Raw genomic sequence first — 27,582 nt, forward strand, 5'->3', positions numbered from 1 at the left:
TTAGTCTTTCATTATGAATTTATTGAGAAGCAGGAAGAGCACACAGCTTAGGTACAGAATGATTCACATATCACTTAAGACATTAAAGAACAAAAAATTCCAGGTAGACTCCAGAAGACTTGAGTGATATGAATCCAGTGACAGGACATGGATCACTGGAAAAAAGGCATGTTCATCCTATTTGGTCTTTGTTCTGTGATTATAACAAAATCTATACTAGTGGATGCTCCAGACAGGCCCCATGTGATACATATGTGATACATATGAAAGTCGTCTTTAGCCTGTGTTAGAAATGGATACCTCCATAACTTACTGCAAAAAAAAAAGTTTAGGCTCTCTGGCCTGTTCTGCCTCATGCTATTTTCATCCTAAGATGAGAATGTTGGTATCGGATACTTTCTACTTGCAGCTGTATATATTAGAAGCTAGAAGTGGGCTACAGTGTGCATTTAGAGATAAAATTACCACTAGAGGGTCTAGTGACTTCTTGAAAATAGTGAATTATAAAGAGGAATCGCATCAGAACCACCATGTGGGGATTATTTCCTTCAGAATTGTTGTAGCATGCAAGCAGCTCACTTGGCTTGAATAGCTTTGGTAATCTGTAGCTTTCATGAAATTTGTTTGTTGCTAATAATAATCTAAATAATTTTTCACGGTAAAATCAGCACAAGCAACAGTGACGTGATCTTCATTAGTCAGCTTTGCTGAAATAGTGTAATCTCCCTGTATGAGACAAACACAAAGCAAGAGATTAGCCCATCAGTAGTATATAACTGCTTCTGTTTCTATGAGGGGGGAGTCTTCCTAGAAAGAGAATAACACTTTTCCCATCAAGTTCCTCCAAAACCTTTCCTGTCCAAATGCAATTCAGAACTGGTAAAAGACTTGCCTATATTTTCTGCCAGAATAATCTCATCAGGGATACCAATGCTGAAGGCAGAAGTTCAAAATTAAAACAGTGCAAGGGGAACAAAATGTTTGATGCATAAATTCCTTTCAAATCTGCGTAACTTCTCATGTTTCTTATGAGCAAGCACAGTATGGCTGGTGCTGTTTAGTAACTGGAAGGGGAAGAGGTGCTCAGTTGTCTGGCACTTCTCTTCCTTGGATCTTGTTGATTAGTGTGTACACTGTTATTGATATTTTTATAAAAGGGAGCACCTTGGTTGATGTGTGTGTATAGATGACTCAATCTGTGATGAATTCCTATATAATAAAACAAGAGGTAGTTTAATTTCAAATTGTGTAGTTAAAACTACTAATAATCCAGGCTTTGGGGAGAACTTGTATCATTGCAGTGCAAAAATCTCAACCTTAAATAAGCCATGACATTTTTTGTATTGGTCAAAACTGCTCTCTCAAGACACTTGGAGAAGCACTGGGCAGGGGAGGTGACAAGGCTCACTTAACAGATTTGGAGGAAGAGGTGAATGAGATTTCATTCATTCTAGATTGCTGGCACTGCAGTATTTCTTTCAGTGTTTTTCTGGAGCATGGAGGGGAGTAAAACTTGGGGTAGGAGAGCTTGGCAGCAGTGGCCTCCTGGCCTTGAACTTGCCCTGCTCAGAACTCTTCTGGTTGTGGAGTAGAAAGAGGCACAGCTAGCATGAGTCAGGCTTCTTGGCATTTGCCTTTTACCATGGGATTTCTAAAGTAATAACTAGCCTGTGTCCTCACAGAGAGGTTCAAGCTAAGCGTAACTTCCAAATTTAGAGAGGCCCAATGGAAACATGCTCATGAGAATACAGTCTTGTTGTAATTGCTGTGCAGACTGTGCAAATGTCCTTTGGGCTGCTCAGATGAGGCTGTTCTTTGTAATGAGCAGAAGACGATTGTCACATGGAATAACTCTATTGCTGGCATGGAAGGATGGTGTTATTTAGCTGATTGATTAATTAAACAAAAAAGGCTTCCTATTCCCTTTCTCACAAGCATGTTAATTCTCCAAAAGGTTATAGTTTCATTCATGGAAAGGGAGTTTATAATAACTCATTTGCATTGCTTGTTGGTCATTAGATTTTTTTTTCCCTACTCCAGAATAATTTTTTACTCATGGGTCAAAATCATTATTAAAAGACTGTGAACAGTCTTAGAATTTCTGTCTCCAAATCCAGCTAATTTGCCGAGAACTGGAGTTTTACTGGCCTGTGTGGATGTTTGTAGGGCTTCCTCTTGGTCTAAAGACCTATTATTCAGTTTGTCTAGAGCCTTTATTACAGAAGTGGTTTTGGTACGTTAGTAAAGCTGCTCCTGGAGCAGGATGCTGACTGACATGAGCTTGGGCACTCCAGCGTGAGAGAACAAAAGGCATTGCTCAACACAGCATCTCCAGGTGTAGCCTTTAGGGAAGCAGGCTGGTAAGGGTGGGAGCCTGCATAAGGGGGCCCAGCTCCCTCTGTGAAAGCCTTGGAAAACGAAGGTTGTGGTTGCTGCTGTCCCCAAGGGAAGACCGAGACATACGAGATGGTAGCTGTTATGGAGGCCTGATCTCCCAAAAGCCAGCTATCCTTGTTATCACCTCTGCAGGTCTTGGCAAGCCCAGCTCTCTGGGACTCACGTCCTTGTTCTGTATCCTTGTTCTGAACCTGTTTTCTCCTTTTCCTGCACCTGGACCAATCCAGTACTGAGCAGGCACCAGACTTCTTTGAGGCTGTGACATAGGTTTTGCATCTGCTGCTGAAGAACTGAGAGCTCATACTGTGCTTCTCTCTGAATAAATCTAAGGAGTGTTTGACTGACCACCTGAACTGTGTGCTTTCACAGTGGTGACTGTGATCCTTTCTTCACCACATTCTCAAATGGGTGCCTTGATGATCCAGATCTTGCCTTCTCTCCTTCAATCCAGTCTCTTTGTGTATGTGGCTAAAAATTCTTTGTTATTTACTGGTCAAATATAGACTCATGTTGTGCCCAGTTAAGAGATTGTGGTGTGTTCAGCATTTGAGACGTATCCTGCTTTGCAATGTCATTTGGTTGACCTTTAAGAAGGAGACTTAGCTGAGTGTGGAGAAGGTTGATTGTAAAGAACATCTGTAATGGGTGGCCAGGAAATTCAGAGCAGTGCCTAGAGTACTGCCTGTTTTCTCACCTTTCTAAGAAACTATTTTCTTATTTTAAGGCTCCATAATTCCAGAGAAAGTTTTCTTGACCCAATAACTTGTACTTTCAGTTGCAACCTAGAAGACCTCTGTTTCTATATCTAACACCATATATGTACAGTGGAACACATACAGTTGTGATAGTTACCTAATTTGCCTTTATAGTAAGTGAAGATGAATGAGTGTCTCCAAATTGTTCAGCCCACTAAGGAGTGAGCTGAATTGCAGCCTTGGCCTCTTAGGAGTCCCTTGGACCTGCTTGTTTTCTTACCATTTTAATGGTAATAGAGGGGGAGCCTACTAAAGAACTGTACAGCTGCGTGACTTAGTGCTGGTAGAGAGGATCTGCTATCCTAAGAAAACCTGTCCATCTCTGGATAATGGTCATCCTCTAATGCCTTAAGCAAAGCCACTTAATTTCATATTGAAAAGGATTAGTCATGTAAACACTATCAGATCCAGTGTGCCAGCTGGGGGAACTTGGAATATGCTGATGTGATTGCTGGTAGTCCTCTGACCATACCTCATCCAGAAAGCCCTTCTGCTTGGGGCCACAGCTGTGACCAACTTACCTGTGGGATTTCTTTGATTCCCAGTGTGACTGGTCCTTCATAGTAGAGGTGTTCTGAAAAGCGAAAATGGTGATGGGTGGTTAGACATGCAGCACATGAAGGAAACAAGCAGCTGATTGTAGATGCTTTTTATAATAGCACTTCAAAGTGCTCCAGTGACAAGTGTTATGGAACTGCAAAGTGCTCTATACAGTCTCGCAACAGCCCTCCTGAGAAATGTCAGGATGTGTACTGCTATATGGGCAAAGCAAGGCAGAGCCTGGGCTCAAGGAGGACCTGCAGTCCCTGTCTGAGTGGAGGAGGGGTGCACAGCTTTGCACAACTGGGTGGGTGTTTCTATATCAGCATGCATCCTGCAAATGGGGAAATGAAAGGGGAGGGTGATTGCTAGACACAAGTCCTTTAGCATGATCTGTTAAACGTCTGCAGCTGCAATAGTTGAACTATACTGTTTTGGTAACTTTAAGAAAAAACAATGTGAGCTGAGTGTTTCTGTAGGTGTGGACTTTTGACTACTTGCTGAACATGACATTAAAGTAATAAGAATATGTTTCTCTCGCTGCTGAGGGAGCATTCACCAAGAAGTTACATGATGTGCTAAAGCCATCACAAGTTGTGTTGGTGACTGGAATAGAGCCCAGGAGTTCCACCTTCCAATCCTCATCTCCCTAATCGCAAGGCACGCTTGCTCTTTGCTGTTGAAGAAAGGGCAACTTTGGCACTAATGAACAGAATTAGCAAGCTGTTCTGCAGTTCCTCCTACTTTTTCATAGTTTACTGGGCCAAACTGTGCAGACTTGACTGAAAATAAAATTTGTAGATGTTTTGGTATTTCAGAATTTCTTGCACAACTTGCCCTCCACAAGTCGTGGAAAAGTCTAAGAACTGTTTAAAGATTCTTTTGTAGGTGTCATGAAATATTCTTTACTGTGACAGTGACAGAGGAGTAAGTGCTTCATCATATTTATATGAGTATGTGCTGGCATCTTGATGCTTGTCACTTCTAGAGAGTTGTTTTAGTCCAGTCTCACTGTGCTGGTTTAAACTGTTTCTTGTGAAAGGTTGGACAAAAGGTTTCTAACATGTTTATGTAGTATGGTCCATCCCACCATGCAGTAGGTATCTGACTTGGAAAGAGTCCACACAAGGTCTTCCCCATACATGCTATGAAATGTTAGTCAATGCCTTGTAAAAAACTTGTATGAAAGAATCATGACTATAAGGTAAACTAGGAAAAGAGTAGGAGAAACCAGAGACATCACCAATGTTCTACACTTTTGCATTAATGAGGAGTTTGTTAAATGTAATGCCCTGATGATCCTGGGAGGTTGGAGAAGATGCAGAACTTCCCAGTGTTGCTCTGAAAAACCTAATACCAAAACAGATAATAGAATAAGTATGTTTTGGCTTGTCACTCTCAAACTGATCCAGTATGCTGCAGCACTTGTACTGTACTCATTCCCATCTATGTCCCTGGCTACTTTAGCTGGACATCGAGAAGTCTTTTCCTTTTCAAAGAGCGGTCACCAGCGCTGCTTGCTTCTGTGCAGGAAGCAAGAGCCCTGGAGTCTGACACATCTCTGCTGCAGAGAGCAGTGACTCAAGAATTTTAAAAATACAGTACAGCCCACTCCTCAGTTCACAACTTTACTAGAGGCTAAATGGGAGTTGAAGGCACTGCAGACTGCATGATTTGGGTGATGAGTGACTCCCCTGGGACTTGAGTTGTATGTGTGTTGATGTGTGCTAAGCCATATTGTGAGCTGCCCCCTCAGGGTGGTGGTGTAGACCATGCAATGGCATGGCTTGTGGTTTGTGTGTCCTTTCATCTAGTAGAGAGCCTTGTTTGACTCTCTCTCCTTCAGTCAACTCTGAGCCTAGCAAATCTTGGATGGCAGCAGAGGAGAGTGGAGAGGAAACTGGGCTGTGAACAATCACCCTTCTCCACAGGGACATGGAAACTCCTCTTGGATCATGTGGCTTGTCAGGGTCTCACCTAAGCTGTTGGAAAGCCATCCAGAATCTAAACATACAGATGAAGCATTCAAGCCTGCAAAGCCTGTATTTTAAAATGAAGTAGGAGTCATCGGGCCATAAATTTGCTTCTGAAATGAATGCTAATGCTAATCTCTCCTTCAGTGTAGGTAGGAGCTATTTCCCCCCGCCTTTTGCTGTGACAAAGTAATGACTACATCACAGCTACATGAATGCAGTCTTAAGGTTCTGCCTCAGCCCTCTCTGAGAAGTTTTCCATGATTGCTGTCATTTGTGGTAGCTATGCCTTTGCTTGGTAATCCATGGAGTCACTCTCATGGGCTGTACTATCTTTTAGGGAGCCTCAAACTGTGGAGCTAGGTGTTGTGTGTCCAGTTTGAGGTCCATGTTTACTGCTTTGTGCTTCAGCATTGCCCTTATTTAGCTCTTTCTAACCAGGGATCTTGCAGTGGTTCACAGCTATTAATCATATGGAGCTACTGGAGAGAGTCCAGTGAAGGGCCACTGAGATGCTCAAGGCACTGGAACATCTCTCCAATGAGGCTGAGAGAGCTGGAACTGTTCAGCCTAGAGAACAGAAAGATTAGGGGAGAGCACATCAAATACACAAATACCTGAAGGGAGGGTGTAAAGAGGACAGAGCCAGGCTCTTTCCAGTGGTGCCCAGTGACAGGACAAGAGGCAGTGGGCACAAACCAGAACACAGGAAGTTTCTCCTGAACATCAGGAAAGACTTTTTATTTTTTTTGTGATGGTGACTGAGCACTGGCAGAGATTGTCCAGAGAGGTTGTTGAGTCTCCATCCTTGGATATATTCAAAAACCTTGCCTTGACATGGTCGTGGGTATCCTGCTCTAGGTAGCCCTGCTTGAGTAGGTGGGAGTTAGACTAAATGATCTTCAGAGGTCCCTTCCAACCTCAACCATTCTGTGGTTCTGTAACCAGGCCTCTAGAAAACTCCTGTGACCTTCCTTGCCTCAACAATGAGGGGAAAAAGGACTATACTGTTTTGAAAGTGTGTCCTGATAAGAAAGCAAGGACAGCTTTAATTTTCAGCTAGTTGAGACCTGCCAGGAAATAATATGGATCCATAGATCTGCTGAATTTTGTCATTCATACTCACTTCAGACTATGGCAACCTCCTCGGTGCCTATGCTGGCTGCATCGGGCTTTTCAAAACCCATTCAATGTTCCTCTCGCATGAGTATTTCTGCTATAATTCCAGAAGTGTAAACATCCTCCAAGGCTTTAAGGACTGTAGTTTATCACAGCATCCTTCATATACTCATACATTTTTCTCCACATATTCATACGTTTCTGCATTCCTCTATTGAAAGAGGATGAACACATCTGCTGCAGTAAGTGTAACTTGCAAACACTGAGCCTAGCTCATTGAAAGAATTCTGTGGTCTTTTTAGAACAAGCCCAGATGTAGTTGCAAAAATGTAAGAACATTGGGAAGAGCATAAATCACGAGTGCATTTTCCCAACTAAAAATTCCCCTATGTCTTTATTGGTCTGCTGGTAAGTTACAGTATCTGTCAAGCATGCTGTCATCAGTGAGGTGCTTTCAGTCTGCCTTCCATGTTCAGCCCTTTTTCTTAAAGACTTAACTGAAGGTGACTTCTGTAGAGCATTCTGGAAAACACTTCTAATGTACCACTGATTCCAGGTGATATTACTGTATTTGTTGTAGTGGCTTTTCACTATTGTTTCTACCAAAAAGTAACTTAGTCCTTTTCCCTGCCAGTGAGCAGTCCTCTAGCAGCTTCCAGTCTAAAGCAGAGCTTTCAAATATATAAGTAAGAACTTCCTGAGGATTACTTCAAGTTACTAGTTATCATTTATCATGAAGATGCCTCTCATTCCTGACAAAACACCTATAATGAAATTCTCACTCCTCTTTCTCAAATCTTCCTTGCACTGAAAATCTTTAAACATTCTCACACTCTTGTACTATATAAAGGCCCTGTACATCTGCACCCACCTCTTCCTTCTTCTGTTTTAAATCTTTTTAGAACTTAAATGCTCCATGTTGGAGTTCTTCTAGGACACGATCTTGCACCCATGCAACTGACACATAACTTCTGTGAGTTTTGGGGATGCAGGAATGCTCTGAGTAACTGCCAGCTATAGATGTATAGTTGAGTGAGAAAAATGTATATAAATACATAGCTGGGTGAGAAACATCTACTCTCTTTACTGGGGAGGAAAAAGTGAGATGAAGGGGCTAAGCAAGACAGCATTGTATATCAGCCCAAAGACCTAGCTTTGTGGTGTGGCTGCTTTCTCAGAAACATGTACCTAAACTCTTGATGTGATACCCAGTTCTGTAACTCATGCCATGTTCTCTACTTTTACTCACAAATACTATTTTAAAACTTGTTCACTGTAACACCTACTGAAAGAGGCAATAATGTAAAGAATGGAGGTCTGAAGCAAGGGAAGCTTCCTCTATGGTTTGGGAGTGTGCACAAGGAATCGTGCAAGTTCTTCGATGGTGCCTTTATCAGTTGGGACTGAAAGAAAATTTGTGGACTTGCAGAGGATGCAACTATCTTTTGTCAGGAAGTTTTGGTTAAGCCTGCAAGTTGTGGTTGGCACATTGCTAAATATTACCCTGGTAGGTCTTTTTCTCTTATTTTAGTGATTGTATTGGGAAATCTGTTAAATCTTATGTAACTACTTTCTTTGGAGGAAATGGGGAATAACCAGCACTTTCTACTAAAAAAGAGGAAGAACTTGAGTTCATGTTATGCCACAAAGAATTTGGCAGTTTTTGTTATTATTGTTCTTAAATGGACAGTGGCCCATTTCCTTGCAACCTTTGAGCTAGCAACTTCACAACAGTCATATAGCTCAAAGAAAAAGATCTTGGAGTTCTACTTAGGAGTGCCAGATGTGATCTTTGCTTAACATAAATAGTAAATACTATACGATTATGATGAACACAAAATGTCCAGCTATATTAAGTCTCCTAAAGTATTTCCAGTCATGGAAAAACTGTAGCATTATAGGAGAGCAAAGGAGGGGAGAAAAACCACCACCAAACACACAAGACTAGGCCACATCTGGCCTTTAGAAGTTACAAGGAAAAGATACTTATGCTCTGTTTGTTGACATGAGTGAGTGGACCAACAAAACCTGTAGCAGAACTACATTCTGTCTCATTTTGGGAGAGGGAGGAACAGGCAATTTTTGGCCTCCTTGTGGAAGGCAAGCAAATTCTGTGTGAAACTATATTTAAACTCAGGTCAGGTCTGACCAGATGTTGGAAGTGTTGCCCATAAATGGGGAAAAAGGGGCTCTGCATGAAAAGCTTCAGTTGAAAGGGCTATCTGCTCCTCTGCACCTTTGCTAGGCTGCATACTTGGCCATTCACAATGTTGTCCTTTCTGCATAGGTATTAGGTCAGATATACAGCTGTGATAATATAGTTAATTATGGCTGTGCTGAATTGTCTCAAATTGGTCTTCAGCTCAATTCTGTGTCCTAAAACACAGGTTAGAATCAAATGTCAACTAATTAAGAAATACCACATTTTCAGTTTGAACCTGAGTCAGAGAAAGTTCACTTCTTTCCCACTGTGACTTAATTACTAAATAAAAACAGCTACTGAACAAGAGGGTGTGTATTAAAGTGTTTCGCAGTGGTCCTTGGGCTAATTTAGGGATGCTTCTAAATGAAGATATATAGCATTATTTAAACAACCAACTATGGTTTTATATCATAACGTACTCCAATTAGGAGAAACAATCACCTGTCAATTTAAGATTAAGGAACTTGGAAACCCAGTGCTGTTTAACAGCTTTGTTGGCGACATGGACAGTGGGATGGAGTGCACCCTCAGCAAGTTTGCTGACAACACCAAGCTGTGTGGTGCGGTTGATGCACTGGACGGAAGGCATGCCATCCAGAGGGACCTTGACAGGCTAGAGAGGTGGCCCCATGCGAACCTCATGAAGTTCAACAAGGCCAAGTGTAAGGGTCCTGTGCATGGGTTGGGGGGCAATCCCAAGCATAAATGCAGGCTGGATGGAGAATGGATTTAGAGCAGCCCTGAGGAAAAGGACTTGGGGGTGTTGGTTGATGAGAAGCTCAACATGACCTGGCAATATGTGCTTGCAGCCCAGAAAGCCAACTGTATCCTGGCCTGCATCAAAAGAAGTGTGACCAGCAGATTGAGGGAGGTGATTCTCTCCCTCTACTCCACTCTTTGAGACCCCACCTGGAGTACTGCGTTCAGCTCTGGGGCCCCTAACATAAGACGGACATGGACCTGCTGGAGCGAGTCCAGAGGAGGGCCACAAAGATGATCAGTGGGCTGGAACACCTCTCCTATGAAGACAGGCTGAGAGAGCTGGGGTTGCTCAGCCTGCAGAAGAGAAGGCTCTGGGGAGACCTTATAGCAGCCTCCCAGTACCTGAAGGAGGCCTACAAGAAAGCTGGAGAGGGATTTTTTTTTTTTTTTAACAAGGGCATGTAGTGATAAGACAAGGGGTAATGGCTTTAAACTGGAAGAGGGTAGATTTAGATTAGATATAAGGAAGAAATTCTTCACTATGAAGGTGGTGAGGCACTGCAACAGGCTGTCTGGAGAAGCTATGGATGCCCCATCCCTGGAAGTGTTCAAGGCCAAGTTGCATGGGGGCTTTGAGCAACCTGGTCTAGTGGAAGGTGTTCCTGCCCATGGCAGGGGGGTTGGAATGAGGTGATCTTTAAGGACCCTTCCAACCCAAACCATTCTATGAAACCCCGGGAGGCTTTGGTTTTGTGGCTTAATGTGTGAATAGCAGTTTTTGCTCAGCTGAGGACTGACTCTACTCCTTAATGTATTCTCTAAAGGATGTTATTTAGTACTTCATCAGAATAAGATAGTTTTTCAGTAGGTCTGTGGGTGTTGTTTTTTTCTCCCACATTGTAATTCAATACACAATTGAAGAAACCTCTGAATTTAATTTTTTTTGTCTATCCAGCTTACAGGATTTACATAATTGGTTGCTCACGCAGCACTTCTCTATTATTCTTTGTGATATTTCTATACTGTGTGAAATGTCTTGGTAATTTTCCAGGGGCTGTCTTAGTAGTAGTGCTGTGCATGGTCTTTAAACTCACAGCCCTTGCAGATGAATTATTGCAGTGTTATCAGGACAGGGATGCAAGTGAATGGAAGGAAAGCGGAGCTTCTGAAACTAACTGGTGCTCTAACAACTCTGAAACTTCCCTGCAGCTCTACCTGTTTATTTTCAAATCAGCCTAGAGAGATGATCCATGATGTAAGAGGGATTTCAAAATAACTTTTTAAGATAAATGGATATTACAGTCCAGAGGCATGACCATAGTTCTTCTGGACATACCATGGCTAGCTTTGCACTATCTGGTCTGGGTTGTGACAGAAGGGACCTTGAGGTGCCCATACTCACCTGGGACCAAAGATGCCTGCTTTCTGGGGGCAGCTGATGCCACTTGTAAACCAACTAGTGCACATCTGCACCAGTTGGCAGTTTGACTGGCATGAACTGAAATCATCTGACTGCTGCATAGGCATGTGTTGAGCAGAAAAAAGATGCAAACCATGGATGGTATCAAAATAGCATCTTGGTCCAAATATCCTTATTCAAGCATAATTCCTCTTAAAGTGAGTTAAGAACTGCCTTTAAGGACAGGAAGTGTTACTTGCTTAATAGTGAAGAACATGTTCAGAATGGCTTGTTTGTTTGCTCAGCCATTTCTTTTACAGAACTGGCCTTTACTTTTGTCATACTTCCTGCTCACGTGACAGCCATGTGGCTATTAATAGGGCTTATGAACCTCTCTGCTGTTGGATGGGGTCACATTACCATGGTTATTTTTTTTATGGACTTGAAATCCCATGTGTGTGCAATATTCTGTGATTAAAACAAAAGCAAGCAAACAGGTTAGGGGAAAAAGCAGGCTCTGAAATTAAAATGTCTCTGTCCTACTCTGTTTCTGTCATCCATTAACATGCTGTTGAAGTAAACAGAACATTATGATGTAGTGGTACATTCAACAGCACAGCGGGTGCATCCTGCTTGGAGTATTCAGTAGCCATCAAACACTTAGAGTGCTACCTAAATTACCTCCTTTCTTCTTTCCACAGAAAATAAGCTTAGAATGACCCGGCTCACAAAGCGTCTCTGAGTAGGTTAAGACGGTCTTCCCATTTATGATCAGGTCAAACTTGACGTACAGTTCCTTGATGCTGTGTCCTACACACAAAGCAGAAGGAGAGCTTAGAGAAAGTGCAAGGGTAAACAGGTTTATTACTTTATTTTTAAACAGATTCCATTTTTTCCGCTGCTGTTTAAGCCATTGACTGTTTTCTCTTCACTGAACTCCTGATACGTAAAAATCCATGCTTCAGGAACAGGTCTCTAAGTCCCTTAATGTATATAACAGGGGACATAATAGCATATATCTTTACTGTTAAATAAACTATGCCCGTGACCATTGTCTGACTCTAAGGCCAACTGACACAGTAAATCTTGTGTCCGTACATCTAAACTGTCTTTCCTACTGTCCCTAGCAGAAGGACCATACCCGGTGGGCCCCGAGGAGCAGCCTGTAGCTGCTGCCTGGGAAAACAGTAGTTGGCCTGAGCCAAACTTGTTCCAGGGACCAGCATAACAGGTTGGCAGTGCTGGGAGGTTGCCTGCTTGTGCCTGGCCTGCTAACACACATACAGCCAGTGAGGCTACTGGATTTAGAGGGAGGTCCTGTACTCTGAGTTGTTGGAAAAGTATTTGCAGATGCCTGAAATGTGATTTTGCAGGCTTGTTTAACTTTGCAGCCACCTGAAAACTGGTGCTCCCCAGGCAAAAGGGCAATATGTCTCACAGGAGGGAAGTCTTTTGCATGCAAGAAGCATTCCCAAGTGCTAAAAGACACTTGGCACACAAACCTATTTTCAGCACCACATACAGCAGTGCTCTCATATTTATGCTCTGGTAGTAGAGCTTCTAGGTGAGCTTGGGGCCAATAGGGTTGCAAGAAGGTGGCTTTCCTGTGCAAGGATTGCAAGCCAAGCTATGGCTAATATTAATCTGTGCACCCAGCCCATTAGCTCAAATGCAGTTCTGCTTTTGACCTTTTATTGCTGATCAGTCAAGTGCTGGAGGGTATAATTTTAGCTAGTACAGGTGGTGAGCTGATGGTATGACTTGCCTCAGGCTAGCACTCCTGCAGTGCTCAGGATCCCCAGCACTCCTCAGTGTGCTTCTCTGCATGGCAGGCAGGTGCCCCTACCTTACTCTGTGGGAGTCCCTTAGTTCAGTCTTCCACCTGCAAGGGACAGCCTTGGTGGTCTGGTAAGCACTGCTGGTGCTGACACAAGAGTGTGGGTGCTGTAACTGTCTCATTCAACAAGACTCTCCCCAGAAGACTTAGCTGTGAAGACAAGTTCTAAGTGGTCCCATGTTGGCTATCCATATGTACAGCTGAAGGGTAGGAGAGGAATAGGGGCTGAGGGCTGATATGACCTGCTTAGGGTGACACACGTAGTCTGAGGCAGAGCTGATAACAGAACTGACATTTCTGTAGCCCCAGACAGGTTTTGAAATTTCTCAGAAATGAAGCCCATTTGTATTTTATAGGAGGCTATTACCCTTGCTTACTTAATACCAGCACTCACACATGAATTACCTGTTTATGGCGTGAGAAAATAGCAATTCACTTACTTAGGACCATTGCAGCTCTGATGTTAAAAGTGTGGGTTGTGATATCAGAACAACGGTCAATGCTGAAAGCAAAATCTTGCTGGGGATCTGTTTGGAGATGGAAAGCAGTGGGTAACAAGTTGTATTTTTAATGAGAATACTGACTGTATAGAAGAAAACAATAAAATACACAAGTGTTTTATAAAAACTAGATTACATATTCCTTAGAAATTCTCCAAGATGTGCAGAAAGCTCCCATACCCCATGTTTAATAGCTGCTTCTGTCCTTCCTGCCACTTCAATCTGAAGCACATTCAGATGATAGCCTATATGTGGCCTAAACCCTACTGTGTGGGAAAACAAGCCAAGTTCAGGGAAAGCAAGTTCCCCACAGTGGTGGGTAGTCAATACTCATTCAACAGAGAAGTCTTAGCACAGCTGCTCTTCCCAGGCTCTGCACGTTGCCATTCCTTCCTCAGCACTGACAAGCAGTTAGTTATGATGATGGTTTTTTAATTCATTTGTATTGCGAGATGGCTTGGTGAGGCTGTCTGGAAAACTGAATCCTGAAGTGGGATGAAAAGTCCAAAAATGAAAATAAAACTGTGTAACTGACGTCCTGCAGTATTTCATGCTGGGTTCACCCTGATGTGGTATTTCTAACCCAGAAAGTATTCTACATTTCTCCCTTTCTGGGAGACTAGCAGAGCTGGGGTCAAAGGGAGACCTACAGCTGATGACTGACATGAACATGGCTCTTACCAGTTCCTGTAGTACCCCTTTCTCTGCATCAAGCTCCAAAACTCTTGTACAAACATAATTGCTTTCCCCCCACTTCCACCTTCTTCCTTGCTAGCCTCCATGAGACTCTGTGCTATGCCTGAAGGCTTGCCAACGCGTCACTCTTTGGTGACAGCCGGCAGCAGCAGCTGACAGCTCAGCTGCCGCAGCCAACAGCACGTGCAAGTGTTTTCCAGAGCCGTGGCTGGAGGTGAAAGATTTGGCCGGTTTGGCAGCAGCATATCACCTTGAGCCTCAAGGCTTGCTTTAGTATAGTTTTGTCCCTCAGGGTGGGTTTCCAGCCAGCCTGTGCATCCATCTTCCTCCTCTGTAGAAACCAGAGAAGTGACTGTGGCATGTGCAGAAGCAGCCATAGGCTCCCCAGTTTACATAGAGCTGGTGGTGACAAAATATAGGCTTGGCAATTGAATTCTGTTTCTAAGTTATTGTTGCTTGAGGTAATCTTCTCACTGAATTGAAAATAACGGGTTGGGAGAATTTTCCTTTGATGCTGTGGTGAAACTTGAGTCGTGAGTGTCCTCTGTGAGGCTGAGCTAGCATCTCCATAGTCTGACCCTATTTTTGCAGCAGTGCCCAGCAGCTGGCAGGGAGCAAGCCTGGGTGACCAAAGCCTGATTGCTTAGAGGGGAGCATGAAATGAATGGAGGTGCTGGGGGCTCTAACTAAGCCAGGCTTTGCAAGCACACTGATTGTCAGTGTGGTCCAAAAGGAGCTCCAGAGTCCTAAGTTCTGGTAGATTAAAATAACTTTTTAAAGGAGGGAGATGAGAGTCACTGGTATTTCCCACAGCTCTGTGTCCCTGTGATTTTTGTCCTCCACGCCACTAAAGCAGTCTCTGCAGTTGCATGATCTGCTTGGGACAAAAAGTTTGTGCCTGGAGTTGTTTATCGGCTCAAGTGTGACAAGAGTCAGAAGGTTGTCTTTCCTCCTTTTCCATATGCCTGTCAGTTCTTGCTTTTGTTATTGCAGCTTCAGAAGCTGTTGCAATCGGGTAGGAGAGCAGTTTCCTGCTCCAGCCGGAAAACGTGTCAAACTTCTCTTTTCTCCAGGACCGTTGCGCCTGCTTCCCCTCTGGTCTCTAGCACCTCTCGGGGCTTGATTTCTGCTTTCCTCTGGACTTCTGCAAGAGCCCCTCTCATTTCTGTTTTGTGTGTGGTGTGATGATAAGTTTCAGGAAGCAGCTGCTCAGATTCAGAGCAACTTGAGCATTGATGCCTACAAACAGTGCCGGTTGTCAAATGACTAAAATTGTCAGCTCTGTAACTTCCAGAGGGAGCTATGGTCAAAAATGGCACTGCAACGTATACTGTGCTTTTCTCTTTTCAGAGAGACTAGGCTGTGCTTTAGTCAACAAATTACATCATGGTATTAGGGCTAGAAGTTGATTTTTTTTTTTTTTTTTTTTTTAGTTCAAAATTTATCATCAATAACTCTTTGGATGGAAAGGGGGTCACAAAACCAAGCTTCTCTGGAAAGCAGGGGTTTCCTTACAGTGAACCTGACCTCAGGGTGGTTTTAGTTTGGATGTCTCATGGTGCACTGTAGCCATGGGTGTTGTCTACTGCACCGCTAGTGATGCAGCATAGGACTCTGGTGTATCCAGAGAAGTGTTTTCTGGTCCCCAGAGAGGAAGAGAGTGTGGAAGCACTCACGTGAGAAATTCCAGCAAAATTTGTGAATTGGAGCACTTGGATTTTGTGTTGTGACTCTGTTGCTGAGAAACAAAGTTTTCCACTGGCAAAAGAAACCCCAGTTAATTTTCTGACCATCTCTCTGTGGAAATTCAGGCTATGACTTTGCAATCCAGAATCTTAGATATTGTGGTGTACGTGGGGGTCTCCTGCTGAAATCAATTGAAAGGATGGCTGTGGTGCCAGGGAGCCTGGCTTCCAAAACATGTAGGCAGAAAGGTTGCTGCTAAAAAGAAATTAATAGTGATTTTTAACCATTTGATAAGTAAAGACATCTGTAAATTCAGCTGTGCACTATGAACTAAGATAGCATGCCATGCCCTTCTTTCTTTAAATGTTGAGGAGTCCCTCGTGTGGCAAAGGCAACTCGAGGCAATTGCCATTTTTGTGTTTAATCTCGGATGCACAACTGTGAGTCACTGTGTGTCTCTTATGGAGGTTTAATACTTATTCTTCCTTGTTTGCCTCAATCTGAAGTGAGCTGGTTAGACTGAAAAAAATACATGTTATGTCTTTCACATGTGCAGAGCAATAACATTTACCGTTAAATCTCTAAAATACGTGGGGCTGCCCTTCAGCCTTCCACTTCCCTGCAACATTTCATAGTGCACAGTACTGTATGTTCCCAGACTTCCCTCCACCCACTCCCTTCAATCTGCTCCCTCTTCCATAATTAAAGCTAGAAACTTCAACTGGTTGCAGAGTTTTGCTTTTCCAGTTCAGCTTTGATATACTACCAACACTTAAAACGTTGCTGGAAATTTTGCAAACACGTTGAGGTTTATCATTGAAAATCTGCTTATTGGGGGGGAAAAAGGGCATTTTTTGTGTCTCTGTTTCTATGTGAGAAGGGTTTGGGCTGCAACATATTTGCAGCTAGCATGAAGGTGCCTGGGAGCAGGATTTTGACTGAAGTTTCTCTCTAGATAGTTCTAAATCTTTCAGGCAACTTCTTTGAGAAGGAGGCAAGTCTTTGGCTTTTGTAAACAATCAATGCACTGTTAAGATCTTAGACCTGTTATTTGAACTTGATGCTGTGGCTAATGCTGAGCTCTCAGCTGTATCTAGCACTGAATGTACAGCTCTCGCTGAAGACTGGCTTCTGTAGTACAATCTTGCTTTGAGAGGTAAATTTGGGACGTAGCAGGCATCTTGCCACTGACCACATTTTATGTGGCATAGTGCCAGCTGACCCCATGCATCCCACCTCCCATTTCACCCTTACCCAAGTACCCTAGTGGACACTTATTTCTGTATTGGCTCGGTATGTGGTTTTCCTTGCATACGATCTGTAGTGGCACCACAGCGCGTGATTTCAGCCCAGCTTACTAGTGAGAGGTGCTCACAGCAATGAATTTGGCTGGTTTTTTCTAGAAGACTGAACAGATGTGTAGTACAGCCTAGAATCTCAGATGAGTTCCTCACCTTTTCCTCCTAGAGTTTCTTTTCCTGCTCTTGTTCTTGGCAGAAGGTTCCTAGGTAAATTAGCTCAGACATATTTACAGTGGTGGATCTATGTGACCCTCCTGGCTGCAAGCCTTGTACCTTTGATGGAGATTATTACCCCAGTAACAGGGACAACAGAGGGGAACATGCTTTCACGCCTCAGTACCGCAGTTGTAGGGCCACCAGCTCACACTCCTGCTGAACATGGGTGTGCACCAAGCCACAGGGCTGTGAGCTGGGGCTGCCCTTATGCCCCATGGGTCTGTTCAGCCTCCTGTGCTCTGGGAAGTGATCTCCGGCAGGAAGATGAAGCAGACTGCTGGGAATGATAATGTGCTAACCCACTATGGCTATGTCCCTCAGAGCCTGAGCTGCTAGATGACTAACTGGGCACCACAGAAACTGCATGGCCAGGTGGGAATAGGAATGTTGCTGGGCTGGTGTACAACAGCTTCTGTCTTTTATTCTTCTCTCTCCCTCCCCCCCATCTTGTTAACTATCCTTTACTGGCTTTACTCTCATCTGAATCTGCTCTAAAATCACATTGTTTTCATATGAGCATGAAAATCACTGGTACAAGTGAATAGGAGCAGCAAGCAGGCAAGCTTTGCTTGTAAGAGTCCACATCTGCAAGTCTTGCAGTGGTGAGAAGACTCTCCAAATTGGTAAGCTTTGGGAGTTTCAAAATAACACTTTTTAGGAGCAGATAGGCCACATAATTGAATGGAATGACATAGCTGCACTTGACTAGGGTCATACAAGGACAGACTGGTGCTAGAGGAGCTGGAAATTAGCACAAGGAAGAAACATTTAGTAATTACCCAACACTCCTCACCTTCAAAGCTCTTAATAAAATTAAATCATTAGTCCTTATAACATTCAAGGTGATGAAAGGAGAGGGAAAGAATGAGGAACTGTTTGGGATCTCGGACTTTATGTATTCACTCAACACTTTCCCTTTAATGTCTATTTAAATGAATTAACCTGAATGCTCAAGGTTATATTTGACACTGGAATCTACTTATAAGGTACTGAGGAAGAAGCATCAGCTGAATTACTGGCTCTCCAGTTGTGCATCTAGATTTCCCTGAGCACCTTTGGTTTAATGAGCTTCCCTTCGGGTCTGCCTTCCCTGCATGCCACTGCCATGTCCAGGCATGGCTGGGAGAGGCAGAGTGACCTTCTGTTCACAGGGGGGGAGCAGAACAAATTGTGAGACTCATGTTGGCCGTGGCTAGTTTATCATGAGAGTGCTTAATCCCAAGACGCTCACCTCAAACATGACCAGCTCTAGGCTTTTGCCTAGTTTGGACAGGCACTCTGGTCTCCTTTGCGGAAGTCATGGTATGTTTTATCTCCTATACCTTTCTGATTTGCTTAGGCAACGCGGAGGTGAAGGAATAGGGAAGGTTACAGTTCATGTATACTTAACGTCCTGCGTGTACAGACTGTGGGAATTCCCCTTTGGAAATAGCGCTATCAACTTGTGGTCTCTGAAGTCTGCTTAAACCTGAAGCTCTTGGAGATGGCTGGTGGAGTGAATAACTGCTTCCTTTATGATAAAACTTACACAGCTGTAGAGGGAAGCCTGAAGATTTGGTCTCAGTATAATCTATAAGCTAAAAAAACCCAGAACGCCAGTAAGAGAAACTTAAAATACGGTTTAAAAAAAAAAGTGTTTATGCAATATTTAAATGATTTCCACTCCTCTCTCAAGAATACTGAACATTGGTAATGCAAAAAGCAATTATATACTGTTTGGTTAGATTAAGGCACAGGCATTACTGGCCTGTGTTTGTGGCCCTAATTTTGGAGCAAGGCAATTCCAGAGTCTTACAAAATTAGTTTAAATAAGGGACGAAGACATTGTCTCTTACTATTTCAAATAAAACTTATTGTTAAGTATAACTGATGTCCAAGTGTGCAAATATTCCAAAATAGTAACTCAGAAGGCTGGTAGCTTCTCCAGATGCGTTGCTGGGACACTAACTGCAATTGTAGCAGCATTTGGGGTGTGAGGAACAGATGTGGGATGGAGGGCTCAGCCTGTGAGCAAAGGGCTTGAAGTGTGGTAGATGGAGAAGAGAGGAAGAGATTTGCCCGGTTCCAAGCTGAGGTTGCCCAGATGCCACCTGTGTCCATGGAACTGCTGGTGTGGTGGCCTGGGTGAGGAGCTGTGTGGTTGTGATGGGCTGGAGGGAAGCCCCTGTAAAGACAGCAGGTGTGAGGGGCTCTGCAGCTGAAGGGCTGTGTTTGGGGATGGGGGTGTCACCAGCATGCATAAAGCCGCCTTGCCAAAGACTTGACCTGAGTGTCCCTGCCTTTTCCTGCCCAAACCACCTTTCTTTGACAGCAGGCTTGTTAGAGATGTTTGCCAGGGCTCAAGGGGAGGCCCAGTGTCTGAAGGTTCATGGAGACTTTTCTTCCTTTTGCCAGCAGTGATATTTGGAAAGGGGGGTTTCTGTGCTTTGTGTGGTATGACAAAGCTTTGTCTAAGCCTGTTTGAGAAGACAAAACTGAAAGATGCCAGCTTTGAGAGATAGCACATACAGATCTGTGTTTGGTTTTGATAATCCTGATTTGTCCTAGTTAGCCTGAGAGAGAAAGGGAGGCAGGGCAGTCTTCAGCTACAGCAGTATAACGAGAAAATGCTGCATTAATTTGGGCCCAGCAGGGAATGTATTAGAGAGAGCGAGTCTTTGTTCTTCTGGTAAGAAAACACCATGCACAGCATGAGTAAGATGCATACAGTAACTGCCTGTATTCCTAATCAGATCTGTCTCTTCTCTCTTCATGTGGTGTTTTTTTTAATCGTTCTTTATACTGCTCTACTTGGGACAGAGATCTCTGGACTTCAGTGCTTGCCAGTATGACTGGGGATTCACAACAGACTTGCAGACTTGTGTCAGAAATAGAACCAAACATTACTAGAAACTACCCTGCTGTTAGACACATGCCATGCTCTGGGATAGCAGGCTTTACCGCTGATTATACAGAACAGTAATCAGCAGCATATAAATGGGCTAAATGTTCCCATTTTCCCAGGATGGGTTGAAATCCACCGCAGGAGTGTGGCAGTAAGCTATAATTGGAATGGCATGCTTCCTCTGCTGAGGAAACTAGCTGGGTTCCTGCCTGCCTGATCACGGCTGGATCATTTGACAGGAGCCATCTATCTTCAGGTGAAGAGGAAACTGGTGCATTGAATTAATTTCTGGTAGCTTTGAAGATCCTAGCTTTTGGCAACTGGAAGCTCTCCTGAGTCTAAAAGCAGCATCTGGGACAGATCAGAGGTTTTGGATTTGGTACGTGGTGGTTCTGTATAAGGTATTTAGGTATCTTGTCCCTCATGGCCACTGTTCCTCCCTAGATTTAGGTTGCCATAAGCCTCCTCGAAGTTGGTGCAGTGACACCAATACCCAATAACGCTGAAGTCCTTTCTGCATTTTTCTGAGGTGTGTTAATTTTTCTTAGATTATTCTGGATATTTTTACTGATGGTTGTTAAACTGCTGTGAGAATCTCATCTCCTGCCTCTCTTTTCTTTGGTAAACTGTAAGCATTGTAGGGCCCAGAGCTATTTTGAGGCCTTGATGACAGCTCTACAAGAGATGGTGTGGCAATGTCAAGAAAGCCTAGCAATGCTTCATATGCTTACACAGAAAGCTTTACATTGGAGCAGTTATGAGCAACTGTGGCTTGTTCTTGCTCCTGACTTGATGCAGTGAATGTGCCTTTTGATAATTTCTACTTTATGTAAAACAGGAAGCTAATCTCAAATTTTCATCAAATGGTTAATATAGCTGTGACTCACCTGTTTAGTATATTAGACTGCTCCCTCCATAGAGGCTCAAATTTAGCATGCAGTAATAAATGACAGTTCTGCCTTGCCCACAGTACTTCTTGACTGTAATGCAATATACAGTTTCCTCGGTATGTCTTTCCTGCTTGTTTCCAAAGGGGAGAACACCTTTTTCTATGGCTTGCCTTGTGGGCTGTTACCCCTCCTGCTTGCGATGTCTTAGTGACTCAGTGGCTACAACAACCGAAGACGTGGCAAAAGTCAATAGGTGGAAAAGGTGTCTGCTAGTTTAGATTTAGCAGCTGGAGATAAGCAGGAGGGGCTGTCACATAAACAACCCTCTTTTGCAGTCCATGATGCGGGACCTTCATTGATTTGGTGAAGAAATGGATGCTGTGAGGAAACCTCTGAGAACTAAATTAGATGGGAAAATTTAAAGCATGGTAGGAAAGGTTCAGCTGAGGTTAATTCTCTCCACTACTAGTCTCAGTGAAAGCATTAATATTGATTTTGCTAAATAGTTCAAAGTCTACACGCTGAACCTAATGTTTTTTGCCAGAGTACCTTGAAGGTATGAAATTCTCCTGCTTCTCCTTACCATTTACATTTTAAAACTTTCTAAATACTCTCCCCTCTCTGAAAGAAGAGGTAAAATTAAATCAGAACCACCTTAAGAGGTCACATAGGAAAATAAAGTTTTAATCCTCTCTAATGAAGTGGAGAACGAAATAGATAAGGTAGTTTTAATTCACGGAGGGACCAAAACTTTAAAAGAAGATTTGCTTGTGCACTCATATCTATGCTACCTTGATTCTGATGATAGCTTCCATTCGTTAGGATCTGGTGCCAGAAATATGCATGTCAACATCTGGCCTTCCCCCTGGAATAAGCAAGCTATACCAGATGAGTATAGCAGCAAGGCTATGACACTAGGATGGCTTGGACAGAGCAAACAAACAAACAAAATGTTTTCAAGTGAAATTCTTAAGTTCTTTGATTGTTTGCCCATTAGCACTCTGTGCAACAAAAGATCAGAGGGGAGTTAGTGTCGTGTGGCTTTAAATAATTTAGAAGCAGAAGCAATTGCTGGAGACTGCTTGAGGGAAATAAATAAATAAGTAAGTCCAAGAGAAGCATCTGGCTCAATCTGTCTGCCAAAAACCCAAAGAATAATGGAAAAAGAACCTTCTTTTACCAAGTGTCTAGAAGAACATTTGCCCTGAAGATGCATGAGGTGAGAATTTTTTGCAGATTTTTCTTTGCCAGCTGAAGCTATTGGATTACTTATATCCTTTAACTAAAGGATGTAAGTGTGGCCAGGGAGAAAAAAGGAGTAGTAACATTGGTTGACACAGAAAATGGAAAGTGATGTGCTGTAAAATTAGTGCTACAATGATGACAGTTTAGCAGGTTTGTTTACAGGTTGGTATTGCTGATTGAGCAGGGATGAGTGTTACAGGTCTATTTTTAAAAGATGATTTTAAGAGAAATAGTGTATTTGATCTCTCGGTATGTAGCAGAAAGGATATGATGGGCTGAGTGTGAGGGGGACCCTAGTAAAACTGAAACTATTCAGCATGGACAGACAAATCATCAGAAAATTGTAATCTAACCGCTCTATCAGTCTCCACTTTTTCTTTTTCTTTTTTTTGTAAGCACTGAAACGTTCCCTCAAAGCAGAGTTTAACAGGAAGGTGTCTACACTGTGCTATCTGAACAGAGCAGGTTCTACACCAGAATAACTCTGACTTCAAGGGGCCATTTTAATGGAGATCCAAATCTGAGCTCACAAGTTTAAAGAAAAGCCATACAAATGAGAGTTTCTCCATCTGTAAATGCAATCCCGTGCAAGCTTGTACTGAAGTGCTGCTCTCTCCTACTGTACCGATGTAGGGCAGGAAAAAACTTTATAGAAAAGACCCTGCTTGAAGTGTGACATAGAGCTATACAAGAAGTCATGGAGCTCAGTGGACATAAGTTCAGTCTGACTTTGCTCTGTTTAGGAAGAGGCATTGGCATGTAAAAATCATTCTCTAGATGCCCATAGGGCCCTGCTTCTTTTTCTAGCAGAAGACATTAACTAGAGCAAAGGGTTACCCATGTCCCTAAATATGTTCTATTGTTTTAAAATCTGTAGATATGCAGATATGAAACTTGTAAAGAAGGGTGCAACCAGTTTCATATTTAGGTTCTGGAGGCTGAAATGAATACTGATTGATTGCTCCTTCTCCTGAAACTTCAGCTAACGGCTATTAACCTTGCTTCAGATGAAAAAAAAGAAAAAGCGAAGTCAAACATGAATGGAGAAATGTGTTTGTCTGCGATGGTAAAAAATCCTGTGTGGTCTGAACAGTGTTTTATAAAGCCTAGGGAATATCTCTCAAGATGTCTTCAAATCTACTACTTTGAATCTCCTGAAGATAGCCCTGAAACTCCCTGTTATTTACTTCTGTGTAGAGAAGACAAAGTCCTTAATGGTTGGTGCTCTCCAGACCCTTTCTAAGAACCTTCTGCCTTACCAGTTCTGCACTGTCAAGAAATCTACAGTTTTGGGCAGCAGGCAGCTCTGAAGTCTCCCAGGTCCTACTACGTAGAGCTTTATTAATCACTGAGCATACTGGTCTGGGTCTGCTGGTCAAAACAAAACCAGGCATTCTGAAATACTGATTTGTTGGTGTAGGCCCAACTAACATTTCAAGAAGGAGATGTAAAAATAGTTGGAAAATGTTTTTCATGTGTCTGCAGCAGCAATCACCTGCTTTACCCTATGAAGAGGGCCCCATTTGAACACTACATTGTAAGAATGTTTTCATGGCTAATTAAGACAATTAGGCTTACATGAATGCTCTGGAAGCAGGTGCTGGTAGACGTGTTAGAGTTGTATTTTGTAGTCTCTTGCTGCGTTGCACTTTGCACTTTGAGGTGGGTGACTGACACTCAAATAGCACTGGAATCTGCTCAGGGCACTCGCTATCATTGCCTTCCCACCTTTCCCTTCCCAGACAATTGCCTTTTAAAATGTAGCTGGAAAGATCAAAAGCGTTATTACTGTAAAAATCACTGTGAAATTAAAAGGGATAGGAATCAGCCATTTGTGTAGCAGGTTCTTTTCATGTCTCTGCATAGACTTGCCAATTACGGTTCTCTTTTCTCAGTCAGAGATGTTAACCTGTGCTGCTTTTATCTTGGGATCCCTGCCCAGGTTTCTGAAGTGATTTGTGGTCATTTGAGATCTTCCTTCATTTTTGTCACTTGTTCCTGGGAGGAAAGGTGGCACTGATGGGAAATGTCTTGCTATTTATAGACTGTCTCGGTGTTGTCTCCTGTGGTTATATAGAGGAGGCAGCATACTGTCTATTTACTTTACTTTTAGACCACCTGTCTCTCAGCCTGCGTTTCTCGCTATGGACTTGCTGCTGAGAATTTTTGTCCTATTTCTTTTAAACGACTTTTTTTACAAGTGCATGATATTGATCAATGGCATCTTGTCCAGCCCTTTCTTTTGATGCATCCCTGGGGGTCCTGGTTACTGAATGTTTAGTCTGATGTGGCTGGGTGGGAATGGGGATCCTTTTAAAGGATCCAGAGCATGGAGTGAGGCTGGGGGGCTTGATGCTTGCCTGTATCTTACACATTATAGCAGTGGGATGCAGGTAGAGCAAGTGCTTGCAATAGGGATTGGGACTTGCTCCTGGGTACAGGAGATTGCTATGCTTTCTCTGTCTGTCTTCAGTTATCCACCTAATCTTCTCTGCTACATTTATCACAGTTATATTAGGTCATATTTTTGGCTTTAGTCAGACTTTTACTGCATTATAGGAGAGGATCTGATAAACTGCAAAGTAAAAATGAACACTTAGCTCCTTTTTAAATGCTTAGACTGAACTCTATTAATCTGTTGATATAGGGCATTCAGCTCCAGAAATAAAGTTGTGAAGTACTTGGCTAAAATCCTCTCAACTTCCTTAAATTTTACTTGATTCAACCCTGATTCACTGATAACATCCTAGAGTTTATAGTAACAACAACAGAGGTGAAATCCTGACCCTCTTGAAGCCAACAGGGAATCCTTTACCCAAGATTTCATAGTAGATACCTCACTGTATCCCAAAAATTTGTCATCCTCTGGCATCTTCAGTGGAGCAGGAATACCATGGGGATTTCTCAGACTGGAGGGACATGCGGGGCAGTCTTCCTCTGAAATAGCTAAAGAGTATGGGCGGTTGCTTGGCACTGACTCTGTGCTTGCTGACATTACAAAGCTGTCACGAGAAGGTTTGTTGGGAAAGGGTCTTGTCAAACCTAGGCACTAGCACCTCTGTTCCCTCCTGGGTGAGAACAATTGGCAGGACGCAGCTAAAGAACGAAGCTATGTTCTGCCCATCTAGTTGTGGTTTACAGTGAAATGAAGTGGGGACAAAGCTTCCCCTCTCCTGAAAGGGTGATCGGCACCTTTGGCACCGTTGTGAGCTTGCCAGTAAGCTCAGTAAGAGCAGTGCCTTCTCTGAAGGGAATGTAGACTAGTGTATTCGGATTTATTCTCACCACCTGTAGGTTTTTGGGCTCAGCCCAAAACACCTTATTTTTCTGCTTTATGCAAGCTACCAGAGTATGAGCTGGGTCAGCAGAGATGCAGATGGTGCATCCTGGTCTGATGCTACAGGTGTGGTAGCCTCTGGAAAAATGCAGGGCAGAACATTGTGACAGCAGCTGTGAGTGTTGCCACAACTGAATCTGCCAGAGCTGTAAGGGAGCGAGGAATCGGGCTTCAAACAAGGTATCTGGTTTAATTCTTGCATTGTTTCCATGTCTGTGTAATCTTCTTATCTCCCATAGCTGTGCCTGGGAGAACAGAAAACCACTCTCAGTGTTGGGACCTGACCTGTATGATCTCTGGCTTGTGCTTCTCAAGCTGTGAATTCCTCCTGAATGAATGTACTTCTTACCTTTCTGCGCGTGGCACCCAAAATAAGTGACACATGAGCTCTAAACAAATGCATTTTGTTAGCTAGGCCAGTGGTGTGCATAGTAAGAAGCAATGCCTGACTGACACGTGCCCAGCAGACAAATTTCATCATCATTTGAATTGATTCAAACTGTAGCCTGTGCCTCTGTGTCAAGGCATCTCATGCTAACTGAGACCTGTTGAGGGAACAGAATTAACTTATACAATGAATTCTTACTAAAATAAAGGTAATACCAAAGCTTGTATTCAATATCTAATTAAATGTTTTCCTAATGCAGTATACCCATTTATAATATGTGAAGCCTGACTTTAGTCTCCTGGGAGCAGGCCAGTAAAGAATAGCATTACAAATATTTATTTGCTTCTCTTGTCCCTCACTGGCTTTATTTTAATGGGTGTGCAAAACCACATGAAAGCTATAGGGGAGAAAAAGCCCCCCGGGAAACCCTTTGTATCAGGATGAATTGGAAAAACAAACTCTAGGGTGCTCATTTGCCATGAATCGCTTTTCACATCACGTGCAGAAAATGAATGAGGCGTCTGTGAATCTAATTCCCTTTGTCCCAGTTGTAAAGCAGATCAGCGCAATAGGAGAGGCACAAGGCCAGCAAAGCAAGAGGTGGAAAGCAGACACCGTTCCATGAATTCATTTTCAGCCATTCCAGTGCCGCTTACGCCTTTTTCTTCCCTACAGATTTAAAGAACAAACCAACCCCCCTATGGTCCCTGGGAAATGCCTCTGTTAAGTGCTGCTGCTGAAGTCTCACTAGGCACAGTGGCAGTGGTGGAGAACATGAATCCTTTCCACTGTCACGCTGGGTCCCTTGTCACTCCAAGTGGGAGGACAGAAAGCACATCACCACAGCCTCGCTGCACACTAAGAAAACAGCAGATCAGTGCATTGAAGAGTCTGTGTTGCCCCAGGAGTAAAAAAGATAAAGATCTAGGGTATTCCTCTTTCTTTTTTTTTTTTTTTTTAACCTAACTTCAAGATAAAAATTCTAGTCATCTCTTTCATGCTGAACTGGATTTTTGACAGCTGTTTATTATTTTGAATTAGCTTATGTTATTTCCTCTTTATTATCTTCTATCTAAATACAGTTAGATTTGTGTGTGTGTCAACAAGAACAGCTATATTTGAAAGACTAAAAATATTCTATCTGCAAAACCCGGTGCTGGCTTGGGAGTATAACTCTTCCATTCCGTTGCCTGGTTTATAAGCCTCTCTCACTGCATAAGAACAACTTTGTTGCCCAGCTAAAAGGAAAATGGAAATTTTAAAAATCTCACCACAGCTTTTGTAATATAATTCCAAGTTGTCCTCTTTGCAGACTGTGTGCGTAGGCCATTCTGTGCTGGCATTGATGTAGAGCAGGACTAAGATGAGAACGAGAACATTTGATGCCTTCATGGTGGTGGTGGTAGTTTGCAGGATTACTTCTCCGTCTCTTGCTAACCCTCTGTGGAGGGAGGTGTTCCTTCCTTTCTCCAAGGCAGACCGGAATTGCTACATTCGTGCCTGCAGAAGGGTTA

The 27,582-nt window shown here is 43.1% G+C and overlaps 1 protein-coding gene across 1 annotated transcript; it reads right to left on the reverse strand.

Moving 5' to 3' along the window:
* Positions 1–27,582, reverse strand: LY86 (lymphocyte antigen 86). The gene is made up of 5 exons (XM_075495629.1): positions 27,340–27,582; positions 13,366–13,452; positions 11,770–11,898; positions 3,674–3,726; positions 1–726 (listed from the first exon to the last, which is right to left on the reverse strand). The coding sequence occupies exons 1-5, from the start codon at positions 27,458–27,460 to the stop codon at positions 631–633; spliced, it is 486 nt and encodes a 161-aa protein (XP_075351744.1). The 5' UTR covers positions 27,461–27,582; the 3' UTR covers positions 1–630.

The sequence above is a fragment of the Mycteria americana genome, chromosome 2 (genome assembly GCF_035582795.1).
Source record: "Mycteria americana isolate JAX WOST 10 ecotype Jacksonville Zoo and Gardens chromosome 2, USCA_MyAme_1.0, whole genome shotgun sequence".
Taxonomy (NCBI): Eukaryota; Metazoa; Chordata; class Aves; order Ciconiiformes; family Ciconiidae; genus Mycteria; species Mycteria americana.

Coding starts and splice junctions, on each gene's coding strand:
- LY86 (XM_075495629.1), bottom strand. CDS start 27,460: ATGAAGGCATCAAATGTTCTCGTTCTCATCTTAGTCCTGCTCTACATC. Junction 3,727..11,769: donor CTGTGGAAAGAAGAAAGGAG/GTAATTTAGGTA, acceptor TTCGCTTTTCAG/AACACCTCTACTATGAAGGA. Junction 727..3,673: donor GAATCAAAGAAATCCCACAG/GTAAGTTGGTCA, acceptor TGTCTCATACAG/GGAGATTACACTATTTCAGC.